The sequence below is a fragment of the Podarcis bocagei genome, assembly GCF_964188305.1.
Source record: "Podarcis bocagei genome assembly, chromosome: 9".
Classification (NCBI taxonomy): Eukaryota; Metazoa; Chordata; class Lepidosauria; order Squamata; family Lacertidae; genus Podarcis; species Podarcis bocagei.
The window spans coordinates 57045324-57058298 of record NC_138134.1 but is presented as its reverse complement, the minus strand read 5'-3'; the positions used below and the strand labels follow the sequence as shown (position 1 = coordinate 57058298).

The following is a 12975-nucleotide window of genomic DNA, read 5'->3' as shown; positions in this document are numbered from 1 at the left end:
TAAAAGGCTATTAGCGGCTTAGTGGCTTAGAAAAAGGGGGGGGAGCGGAAAAAAATCAGAACACTCGCAAGACGTTTTCGGCTTGCAAAGCAAGCCCATAGGGAAATTCGTCTTACGAAGCAGCTCAAAAACGGAAAACCCTTTCGTCTAGCGGGTTTTCCGTCTTGCGAGGCATTCGTCTTGCAGGGCACCACTGTACTGCACATCTTCTGTTAAGTATATGGATTATGCCACACACTTGTAGGTGCTTGTAGGAAAATCCCCTGTGAATTAAGGACATGTCTTACTGTATCACACAATTTCACAATAATGTAAACAAAGTTTCTGCTGTAACAACTTTGAGGTCTACTTTTAAAATGTGTTGCTGTATGTGCGAACAAACCATAACCCTGCTGTGCTTCTAAGAAACCAGTAGTATTGAGGCATTTTATGCATTGTATTTTTACATATATCTTCTGGGTTGTTTGTGATTTTTAACTAATTATTGCAATTGACCAGGGTGATTTTATTTTATTATCATTTGCTATTTTTTTAAAAAAGCATCATATTGTAATACTATGTTTGGCCCACTACTCACACAATGCTAAGCCAAACCATGGTTTAGTGTGAACAAGTGAATGCATGAGAAGATTGCAGCCACTGTGCTCTTCCTCTGTTCCTGCTGCTGCCATGCTACTCTGGCTAAACCACAAGCGGCAAACGAAGAGGAAAACCGAGTTACAGCTCATGGTTTGCCTGGAGCCTGGGAGTTTCGACATAACACTAAGTCATGCCATAGCTTAGCATTATGTGGGAACTGGGTCTATATATGTGAAATGGGTTCTTGAATTTTGTTAATTGATTTTGGATTTTGATGGTTATAGGATCACAATGCGATTTTTGTTGTGTATTTTGTCGTTTTTATAGGTTGCAAACTACCTTGAGTGCAGTAATTCAAGAAGATAGAATACAAATTAAAAATGAAATGACACCACTGCTTTGAAAGGACAAAGTGGTATTATCACCAAAAGAGCACGGTTCTTCTGATGGGGATGTGTAAGAGTTGCTCAAAGCTGGAGCATGTCATAAAAGACAAGACAAAACAGCAGGAGGATATTTCTAAGTATGAATTGAGTGAACTATAAGCATTCAATACTATAATAGGACAATCAGAAACGAAAATGTTGCTAATTTGGGGTTGTATCCAACACTCCCATTCTGCTTGAAAACCAGAGCATCTCCCTTCTCTCTCCTGCAGCCCCCTAAAAAATAGCTCCAGAGGGTTGAAGGAGATTTTGGGGGGCACATGGAGTTAGGAGAGTAAGGGGAAGTTCCACTGTATTACAGACTCCCAAATCTTCCATAACATTGGCATGAAATCCTAGCTATCCTCTGTAGGTCCTATATCAGGCCTAAGGAACTGGTGCCCTTCCAGATGTTGCTTGATTTCAACTTTCTTCATTCCTGACCACTGACCATACTGGTGTGCGCAGGAGTTGGAATACAACATCTGGAAACTCAAAGGTTCCCCAGATATTTAACCCGGATCAAAGTGAAAAATGGCCGCGATATAATGCAATATAAAGGGCATGCTTAGCACAGAAAAAAAATGACAAAGGGTCATACTCACGTGTAAACATTGTAAGAAACCAAGGGATAGCATACAGCTACAAAAACCACAGGAAGAGGGTGGGGAGAAAAGAATACATGTGTTAAAGCACAGCCTTGTAAATTTTCTATCACCTTAGTGTTCTGCAGCCTCTGATTGTAACAAGTGTGAGCAATTTAAAGTCAGGATTGCAGTTTAAAATCTGTATTGCAGTAGCATGTTACAAACTCTGCAATTTAAACCCCTAGAACCTGCACTCCACTATTTCATGGCTTTGTGTAATAACTGTAATCCAGGCGTCATGTAGGGGGATTTCAACAAGCGCTCCATCATTTTGCTTTCTCTCATTACAAAATTTGCACGTGGTTTTTCTATATATGAAATTTCTTCTTCGGAATCAAAATGGGAGCTTCCTCTCTCCCACCTTTCCTATGCTGAAGCTAAGAAGTCTTAATCTATAAAATAATCTGTTCACAGAAGGGAGGAAGTGTGGAAGTATGATAAAGAGGTGAGGGAAACCATCTTTCCATGATTAAGAAAAATGGGTTACATAACCGTCCCTGGAAAGAACTGCTGCTTTCTACTGAGTTATCGTTAATTCCAGCTTCATATAATTGTTGTGCAGCTCAGTTTACCTATTACATTTTCTACAAAGTGGATGGGTGTGGTGTATGCCCTTTAGGTTTGTACTAGGCTGAGATTTCTCTCTGGAAAGTAACAAGCAACCATCTTATGGAGAGGCTAAGGCCATATGAAATTGCATGGCACTGAAGCAGATGTCCTTTCTGATTCTATCAGACTCTATCTGTCTCATGTGTGTGCATGTGTCTATGTGTGTGTGTAAAATGCTCTATTTGCACTCATGCAGGCCTAGGTCTAAGCAATACAAAGAAAGCTTTTGTGCCCAGTAAGTCAAGGTGGCGAAACTGAGTACAGTATACAGAAGAGACAATCCACAGTTCATTTAATGGCCATTTGTCTCTTTGGTAGCAGACCCGCTGTGACAAAATACCAGTTCTCAAATATTTAGCTTCTATTAGACCACACTGATTAACTGAAATTGTGTTAGTGGAAATTGTATAAATTCAAATGACTGAGGCCTAACACGCTGACGTAGAGGGATGGCCTCAGAGATGTATCAGACCTTACTGACAACTAGTCAATACACTGAAAAAGTAGTAAATTAGTATTTCATTTCACTATCTGAGAGTGCAATGCACCCCCCCATTTAATATTCTAGGAAAAGCAAAGGAAAAACAATAAGTTATCAACATTCCTTTCACAAATGGCACTATAATCAGTTGTGTGTCTAGTTGTGCCTTAGGGAGACAAAAGGAAAAACATGAAAATAGAAAGAAAAATACACCAAAATATCTGATTCAATACTTGCTTCCCAAATTTGCATTTAAGAACAGCTGCAACAAAGAGCTTCTATTAGTTGAGGTGCATTGTTCTTAGTACACAGTGCCCCCTACCAACCTCACTCAAGTATAACCAAGCGGCAGAGACTGCTACAAATTCTTACTGCAATATCCCCCAAAAGTTTTATCTTTAAGATGGACTTACAAATACTGTTTGTCAAACAGAGCTTGCCAATAATAAAGTACGACTAACAGTCAATACACTAAGTTCCCAGATCTTTCAAAGTTTTACCCTCACAACAATCCTGTGAAGCAAATATTTTTATAGATTTCCCCTCCCCTCCAGCTCAAAACAATTTGTGAACAGGGAATTGAATTGATCTCTAACTGCTTGCAGGCTTGCCATGGGCCTATGGCCTGGCAAAAAAAAAAAGGTAATAATTGGGTGGAAATACCACTGACATTTCAGTTACACTTGAATCATGTTCTAGGTCTATACTGTTTTAGTACTTTAACTTTTGAGCATTTTAAGGTATGGTTGTGAAATTTTCTTGACTTTCTTATCTTTTTGTAAACCGCTTTGAGGTTTTGGGGAGTTTTTTTGTTTTTTACAATCAAGTAGCGTATAAATCTTAGAATATAAGTAAGTGGGTCTACCCGATACCAAGTCAAATGTAATGCAACTCTCCACTGCTAGATCAGTTGCCCCCCTTTGAATGTTCCATGTTACTAGTGGGAGAGAAGGCATGATTGACCAGCGCTCCCTCTTTCTCTTACTGCTGGGTTTTACATGGGTGGGTTACATATTCCACTCCTTTGCAGCAGACCTGAAAGCGGATCAAGACCTGTGTTTCACTCAACCTTGCTCTCTTGCTGCTTCCATATAAAGTAAATGTGGTGTGGACGCCATTGTAATATGCAAAACCTCAATTCTTTGATGTATTTGTGTGTTTTGATGGTACTTACGGCACATCTGTAATTTTAAAAAATTGGCCCAAAAGCTTGATTAAAGGACAAAAAATTGACACTAGTGTCCTCTCAAATAACAATTAGCTGTACCATCATTACACAAACTTAGCAACAATACTTTTTTTTTAAGCACTTGTAATTAGCTAGGTGCTAAGTTACTTGCAGGTGAATAAAATCAAAGCTTTTGGTAGCCACTTTCTTAAGTGGTTACCAAGTAGACACAGCCAGAACCTAGAATTAATGGCAAATCAAAACTGTGACTGAATAATTTAAACATACAAGTTCATGTTTTGGTAGTAAGGATCCTTTAGGTTAAGAGATTATTGTTTTCATGTCAGAATTACACAGGAAATATGGACATTTTCATAACACAGTGTAAGAGTTTATAAAATGTATACAATAGTTATTGTTCGGTGTTGTTGTTTTTAAGAAACCCTGCTCACTTTTCGCCACATAATACTTCAGGCAGACATTGTGACCAATAACAATACTTGCTGCTCAGTAGTGTTCAAGACTCTATTCAAGAGCCCTATAATATAAAAACAAATGGCAGAGTGGCAAGAAATAATCTCTTGCACAGCAGGAACCTGGAAGATTTATCAGTGTTCAATTTGATAGGATTAGTACTCAAGCATGAATATCTGGTTCAGATCACTGCTGAAGTGCATATGCTTCAACCTAGATAGATCCTGATGAGTCGCCGGTATCAATTTTATTTTCCAAGTGACACACGCAGCTCCTATTAGGCTTATTGTAGGATAGCAAACCCATTTGTATGGAAAATACAGTTTTGCAGATAGCTTGTTTTCCATGTAATTATATACTCTCCCCATATACTCTTCTTCATACTGTAAACCTCCTTGCATCAAGGACTGAGCGCGTACATGGGAAGGTGAACTCCCAGGAAATTCTGCTTGCAGACTTTGAACATAACTGCAATTCAAATGCTTCTACATAGACGTCCACTACTCAGAGTAGAGCCACTTAAATCAATGAACGTGGCTAAGTCAGAGCCATTAATTACTCTGATTAAAATTTAGCTGAATTCCACCACACTATACTGATTTGACAGTGATAGCATGTTAAGTGGTATAACACCAACTAATTGCACCGGCTGCTCCTATCAGGTTCTGAAGGTTTCTTGCATCAAATTTGTTTTGGGTTCTGATATGCGGAAACAAACCTTTGAGACTGACCCCACTTTCCCTTTCCCTCCTGCTATTTATTAAAAACGCACAAGAAGCATTTCCACTTACATCTGGAATGAAGCCAATTTCGTTGAGATGGTTACTCAGCTCGGGGTCATGGAATGCAATCATCTGGGAGAAAACTGTCAGGTATTCTGGAAGAGCGATAGAAAAGGAAAGACATATTAGAAAACTTTTCACTCGGAATTTAGGCCTTAGGGATCAGAAACTAAGTCTGCTTGGTGGAATCCCCTATTACAAAGAGAACACAAGGAAACAAGCTCAAAATATTTACTGTAAGTGGCCTGCAATCACATCAATATTATGTTTCATTATTTCTTCCCTTCCCTTAAAAGAAGGGGAAAGGGGGGGGGGACACAAACATTGCAGTAGATTTTGTACATATGTGCAGTTTGTATGTACGTGATTTCCGTATACATATATTTTACATCCTCTTTAATAGGACAACATTAAACACTTTGACATGCTGTTAGAAAGTTTACTTCAGCTGTTAAAAATAATTTACTTTTAATCTGCGCTTGCCAGGTGTGTGATTATGATGGTATTTGTGACGGTAGCGAGCATCAGTTTATGGCCATCTGTTTTATACCAATCATAATACATAAAGGATCATTGAACATATTTATGGTGCTTGATATTTTGATCTCCTGGTTTCTATGTAGCACTTCCAATAAAATATTAGTGTATCGTCTCATAAGATCAGTGTTTTTTACAAACCAGATTTTGCGTTTGTTGCTACAGTCAATTGATGTTCAGTCCATCAGTTGTAGGAGCCATCCAGGACCAGATTGAAGGTCTATCTAGTCCAGCACCCTGTTCTCTCAGTGGTCCACCAGATGCCAATGGGAAGACCATAAGCAGGATGTGACCACAATAGCACCCTGCGACTTATGGCTAATTAAATAATACATGGCCTTTTAAACTGTAGGGGGTTACTGTTTTTGCTTGTTGCCGTTATGTATTTTTCTGTTTTTATACAGTAACCACCCTGTGATCCTCGGGTGAAAAGCAGTATAGAAATTTAATAAATAAAATGAGTTCTTACTTCTATTTTTGCCTCAGAGCTTTGGGGAGTACTTTTATTTTGGCATGAAAACTCACGTGATCCTTCAGTACTGCATTATCTCTAAGCCCCTGAAACGATCCTTAATTTATATACCTTTCTCCGAATGTAGTGTTAACATATTTACGTTCCTAATGAATTCACCAACCACAGGTAAAGTATTTAAAGCGACTAATCGCATAAACTCGGCTATGTGCTGATGAAAACAAATGTACAATTAGTTTCCTAAAAGCACATTTCTTTTCAAACAAGCGATTCGTGCCTTCAGTGGTTCTAGATGGATATGCTATACCTTGTTAAATACCATCTTTATTTGAACAGCAAGGCTCATAAAATATAATTGCTTTGTGGGATTACATGGTTAATTAAGTGTCTATTGAAGGCACACGTCTTTCCACGAAAATCTATTGGCTGGGATCAGCCAAACAGCACTACCTTAGATAATACAAATTATTCCTTCAGTATATTTTAGCTGTAAACTTTCAACAGGTCTTGCATTCTCAAAATCTGAAAAAGCCTATACCAAGGCTGTGTGCGACACATTGACAAGAAAGTGTTGATACTATGCGTACCCCTCGTCTTAAGGCTGACAGTTCCCATACTACAGACACCTTAAGAGTTAGGGGCTGTCAAAGACTTGCAACCAAAAGCGGATGGAGGCACTGATTTCTAAACTCATGCTTCGATGTGGGATCCATATTCACAGCAGTCACAATTTTGTGCAATAACAAGTGACACTTCTTTGAACTACTATAATCACGTATGTTTAGCCGCAAGAAGTACTGGTGGTTCATGCAATCAGCATCCCCATGTGACGCTGGCTGGATTGTGAACCTATCAATGGCCCAAATTTACCTTGAAGGCCACTGTGTGGGGCTGATGCCTTTACGAAACACCCCTTGAATACTCATGAGTTTAGGAACAGTCACTCACGGGTTTTCTAACAAAGCACAACTGTGGCTTCCTGAAACCTGTATCAATTTCTATATATTGTATGCCCTCATAAAAGACTGCCATTTTTATTTCAAGTGGTGCAAATACCATGAGTAGACTAAATGTCTGGGAGGAGGGACACTTCCAAATATAAAGTTTTCCATTTACAAAACTAGTTTCTTTCATCCTTTAAACATCTCTAAGCTTTTATGAAAGCGTACAGAGCAGGAAGTTCTTAAGTTGTTTACCCCGTACAATTAAATTACAGTTCTATTATCTAACCTTAAAGCATGCTATTTCCAAACTAAACAGGGGTTTTTTTATCTTCTGTTATTTCCGCTTCTGTTTTTTTTTAAAAAAATACTAGTCCCATCAACTTTATTCCTTTGTAGAATACTTAAACACACACAGGTCTATTTTCCTTCCAGAAATGAGACATAGATTGTGTTTGCACTGAAGGTTTTTTCTTGTCACCCTGTGTAGTCGGTGACCACACCTCATCTTGTCTTGCTATTTGCATTACAGTTTCAACAGCTTCTAAGTGCCAAGAGCCATGAGGGTATTTCTCTTTTGTTCCAGACTGAGCTACAGATATATTTTTCAGGAATTTTCAAAAGGCACCATAAGCGTCTGACTTTAAAAGAAGTCGTTTGGATCTGCTACATGTGCCATTTCTATATTTTCTCCAATTTATTTCATATGCAGGAAAGAAGCACAAGCTGCTGGGGAGGGAGAAGGCTCTACCTTTGAGGAAAAGTCAGCACCAGAGTACTGTATGTATTTTGCACACACTAGGAGTCAGGTTCAATCGCCAGTTAAAAGGGTCACAAGGTATCAATGTTAGAAAAGAACCTCTGCCTAAGGAAGAGTAATGAAGATACTACATGCACAATAGCAGTTAAAATTGTTATAAATGAAACTGGAAATAATAAAAAGTGCATTAATTAAATCTGCGTTGATCTAACAAGCTGCTAAGCCTAAATTTTAACAAACTCTTGTATCTCATCCTCTTTTAAAGCCATCCATGTTGCGTGACCATCACTGTTTCATGTAGTAGTGAGTTCCACAATTTAATTATGTGATGCGTGAAGAATTATGTTCTTTTGTCTGTCCCGAGTCTTTGAACATTCAGCCTCAGTGGACATCCTTGAGCTCTAGTGGTATGAGAGAGGAAATAAAGCTTTCCCCACGGTATAAGCTTTTAGTGGGTCTGTTCTGAAGAGAACGTGGTTGAATACCACCCAGAATCTGATGGAGATGATCAGAACCATACTAACAAATATCAGTCACATATTACCCAATATATCCTCTAAGTCAGGGCTGTCCAAGTTTTTTAGAGGGAGGCTCCAGCGATTGAGCAGGATTGAGCAGGGGCATCCTGCAATCAACCAGTAGATTGCGACCGACCTGTTGGACAGCCCTGTTCTAAGTCATACTTGGAGCAAAACCATTGAAAGAAGTGGATTTAAGTTACTTCTTGATTGATTTCAATTGATCTAATTTAAGTATGGCTAACATCTAACAATCACCCTATACTGTTATAATATATTAACGAGAGAGGCGTTGAAGATGATGTACAGTGTGGAGACAGAGCGGACCCACTAAAATTAATGAACATGACTAAGTTAGGTCCATTAATTTCAATGGTCTACTCTCAGTTAAAATTTAGTTGAATACCTCCCTATACATGTAAAGCTATATAAGACCTATCAAGGCAGACTTCTAAAAAGGAGGTTCAACAGAAAACCTACCTTGAATCACATGAGAATTGTCTTTCAGAAAGAAGTTATACAGGTATTTTGGAATAAAGGCAGACATACAGGCATAGGCCAGGGCTTTAAAAAAGAAGAGGAGATCATTAGGAAAAGATAACATTATTACTGTTACAGTAAAATCACACTTTATTTCATAAGCCGCATTCACAATTTCACCCATGAAAAAAAGAGGGTTGGGTCTTGCGTAAAGCATGCAGAAGTCACTTTCCCACCCTCCCCTTTCCCCAGCAAACCCCTAAAAATTCTCTTCCAAAGGTAAGACCTCTGCTTGTGTACAGCACCTCCTCTGATTTTCAGAGACCCTCCCCACCTATACCACACTCCCATAACCCACCCCAGTCAGAAGTGAGAAGGCTTACAAAGGGGTGATGCCAGAAGTAGGTGGGCAATCAGTTTCTGCTAGAACATTTCCCTGCATTTTTCCAAGCAAGGGCACCAGCAAGTATATCAGGGACCTGACAAAGGGGCACCTATATTAACACATATAAAGGTAAATGGACCCCTGACTATTAGGTCCAGTCGTGGCCGACTCTGGGGTTGCGGCGCTCATCTCGCTTTATTGGCCGAGGGAGCCGGCGTACAGCTTCCGTGTCATGTGGCCAGCATGACTAAGCCGCTTCTGGCGAACCAGAGCAGCGCATGGAAACACCGTTTACCTTCCCGCCAGAGCGGTACCTATTTATCTACTTGCACTTTGACGTGCTTTCGAACTGCTAGGTTGGCAGGAGCAGGGACCGAGCAACGGGGATTCGAACCGCCGACCTTCTGATCGGCAAGTCCTAGGCTCTGTGGTTTAACCCACAGCGCCACCCGCATCCTCATCAACATACATATAACACATATAATAGCCTTCTTCACGTACATAAAACACCCAACTATGTTCCGTAATGAATTTCCCATCAGATCAACACAGGATGTGGTGGAAGCGATTAGCAATGTTCCCGAGCCGTATGATCTCTGTACAATGCATCTACACAAACATTCTTTTGATGGTGAATGACTGGTTGACTGTATTTCTATGCTGCTTTCTATGTAATGAATACCAAAGTGGCTTAAAAAGAATAAGCAACAATGGCATAACAAAGCATCAGAAGTACAGCAGAAATCATGTGCATATTCTCATGTTAGCAACAGCAATCCAAGTGGAAAAGTTATGCTAGTATGCAATGAACTAGCTGGTTCTCATGTTGCTGAAATCCCTACATTACCGGTGAACCACGGAAGCCAGGTATGAGGGAGCAGTTGTGACAATATTATATGAGACATCCTGTCTATGTAGTTTCTGGAGTTCAGCGCATGCAGGAACTATTTACAGGATGAGGAAAGATGAGAGAAGGGAAATAGCAGACATCTCGTCTGGAGAGAACAATAAACTAAGAGTGGAAAATGCTTACCTTCATTGTTGAAATTCAAGTATAAGAACGGCGCACAAAGGGAGTCAAGACCTACAAGGGACGAAAACAAATGAATGCACCAATGTGATTTGCCAGATATTACGCAGTCCTCAGTTTTACTTCACTCACCCCAACACAGCCATATGCTCTGTATAGAGAATGTGTATATTTTTTCAAGTGTTTCTCGCATGCAGCAATATGCATTTGCCTCAAAAAGCATAATGTGTGAAGCGATCCTGAAGTAAAATTTATTTTACTTGTCTGTCCCCCCCACTTCTGTAATGTCCACCAACTGCAGAAAAACTCCAGGTATATTACATTCTATAAATCATTACTTAAAGGTGTAATTGAGATGTTGATCATTACTCTGTTTAGCTACAATTTATTCACTATGTGGAAATAATCTAACTGATATTTTAAAGCACAGCATGAAAACAACAGAAGAGTCAACAATTCTTAATTTCATGAAAATTCACAAAACTCGGGTTTGTTTTTTTAAAGCCAAAAGATTGAATTACTGCACTTCTTATATCTAAAGCTATATATATATATATATATGTTGTGGTTTATTCTACAGCATAGAAAGAAAATGTAAAATATGGTCCTGATTGCTTAAGTAAATTTAAGATTAAAAAAATAATAATTCCTCAGCATAGTAAGTCAGCTGAACTAACCTTGCCAATATACAAGACCGGGATGCGAAACTACCCATGCTTTCAGTACCCGTCTAAATTTTGCATGACCCTCCGGCGATGACAGCAATTCATCATACTGATGGCAGCGAGGAATGTCAACTTCAATCTACGATATAGGCAAGCACAGAAAAGGAGGGTTAGAGAAGTACTATAACAAAGCTCCAAAGTGGAATGTATGCTCAAATGGGTTCGTAGAGTTCAAAGCAGGTATCTGTTTCCATCTGTTTTAGTCTCCCATACTAGTTCCAGGGTGGATCTGAGAATATGTCCTCCCAAAACTGCTGTTCTTTGCATATCACTGAATGGAGAATGGAAGAAGTCATGGGAAATAAGGAAAGTGTTGTGCAAAAGCCACCTAAGAGAGCACAAATAGGTCGATTATGCCACAAACCCATAGGGTATCTTGGTGTTGTTGAGGGTAACATTTTTCCACTGGCATCCCAAAACTCTTGTCAATAGGGGCCACCTTACACTCAGGCGCATACATGTTCTTGGGCAAATGCACACCAGCACAAACAGAGTCTCCCTCTTCAGCAGAACCATACAGATGAAGGATTCTGATAGATTTTATTGTTCTATTACTCTTTTGAAGTACAGTGGTACCTCGGGTTACATACGCTTCAGGTTACATACGCTTCAGGTTACAGACTCCGCTAACCCAGAACTAGTACCTTGGGTTAAGAACTTTGCTTCAGGATGAGAACAGAAATCGTGATCCAGCAGTGCGGCGGCAGCAGGAGGCCCCATTAGCTAAAGCAGTGTTTCCCAACCTTTTTTGGGCAAAGGCACACTTGTTTGATGAAAAAAATCTCGAGGCACACCACCATTACAGCCCCGTGACGTCAGCGCGCAGCGTCACGCCAGGAGGGACGCACGAAAGTGTAAGTTTCAAATTTTTTTCCTCCCCCTTGCCGGGGAACCTCCAAGCTTTGGGGGTGGGGGGGGGAGGAGGCAGCAAAGCGAGGCAGGAAGGAGAGCGCGGCTTGGCTGGGTGAGCTTTGGCAGGGGCAGGGAATGAGAGCTGCGAGGCGGGCGCTGCGGACGGAGGCGCTGCCCGCCGAGCTCGCAGGCAGCCAGACGGCGAGAGCCCCGCGCTGGGCGGCCTCTCCTCGCCGCCGCCGCCCCGCCTCTCGCCGCCCGACTCGCCCGCCTCCCTCCAGGCAACATCTCGCGGCACACCAGGCAACATCTCGCGGCACACTAGTGTGCCGCGGAACAGTGGTTGGGAAACACTGAGCTAAAGTAGTGCTTCAGGTTAAGAACAGTTTCAGGTTAAGAACGGACCTATGGAATGAATTAAGTACTTAACCCAAGGTACCACTGCACATTGTGAAGGGTTTTGTGTGCCAGAAAGTTTATTTTATTATCTGTCCAATAATTAAGTTGTACTTGAATGTATTTTCATAATTTCACAGTTGATCATATGAAAAGAAGAATCTTACTTGTCTATCTGTAGGAATCGGAGTGTCCTTGTCAATAGCGTCATACTTTGCTTGAATGTCACCCTAAAACCCATAAGACATCAAAGCGGTAAGAACCTACATGCACAACTGAACTCATCGCTAGAATTAATGCTACATATGCGGCACTAACAGAAATGCCAGCAAAACTCATTCATGCAGGGTTCTGACAGGAGTTTTGGCAAGTGGTCCAAATTATTCTCTGGTTCAGATGGAGTGCTCTCCCTGCCCATCACCCAAACCCTTCTCTCGGAACAATGCACAATTCTTTAACTAAAATACAGTAGTACCTTGCAAGACGAATGCCTCGCAAGACAAAAAACTCGCTAGACGAAAGGGTTTTTTGTTTTTTGAGCTGCTTCGCAAGAGGATTTTCCCTATGGGCTTGCTTCGCAAGACGGAAACGTCTTGCAAGTTTGTTTCCTTTTTCTTAACACCGTTAATACAGTTGCGACTTGACTTCGAGGAGCAACTCATAGAACGCGGTGTGGTAGCCTTTTTTTGAGGTTTTTAAAGACTTTGGTGATTT

At 40.5% G+C, this 12975-nt stretch overlaps 1 protein-coding gene across 4 annotated transcripts in view; it reads right to left on the bottom strand.

The window, feature by feature from the left end:
* Positions 1-12975, bottom strand: part of TBCK (TBC1 domain containing kinase) — an 82096-nt gene that overhangs the window by 25451 nt on the left and 43670 nt on the right. For all 4 annotated transcript variants that reach the window (XM_081208071.1, XM_081208072.1, XM_081208073.1 and 1 more), the window contains 6 exons: positions 12429-12491; positions 10966-11092; positions 10292-10342; positions 8874-8957; positions 5175-5260; positions 1610-1646 (listed from right to left, as the gene is read on the bottom strand). In XM_081208071.1, the coding sequence (XP_081064197.1) occupies positions 1610-1646; positions 5175-5260; positions 8874-8957; positions 10292-10342; positions 10966-11092; positions 12429-12491 (448 nt within the window). The remainder of the gene's footprint in view (positions 1-1609; positions 1647-5174; positions 5261-8873; positions 8958-10291; positions 10343-10965; positions 11093-12428; positions 12492-12975) is intronic.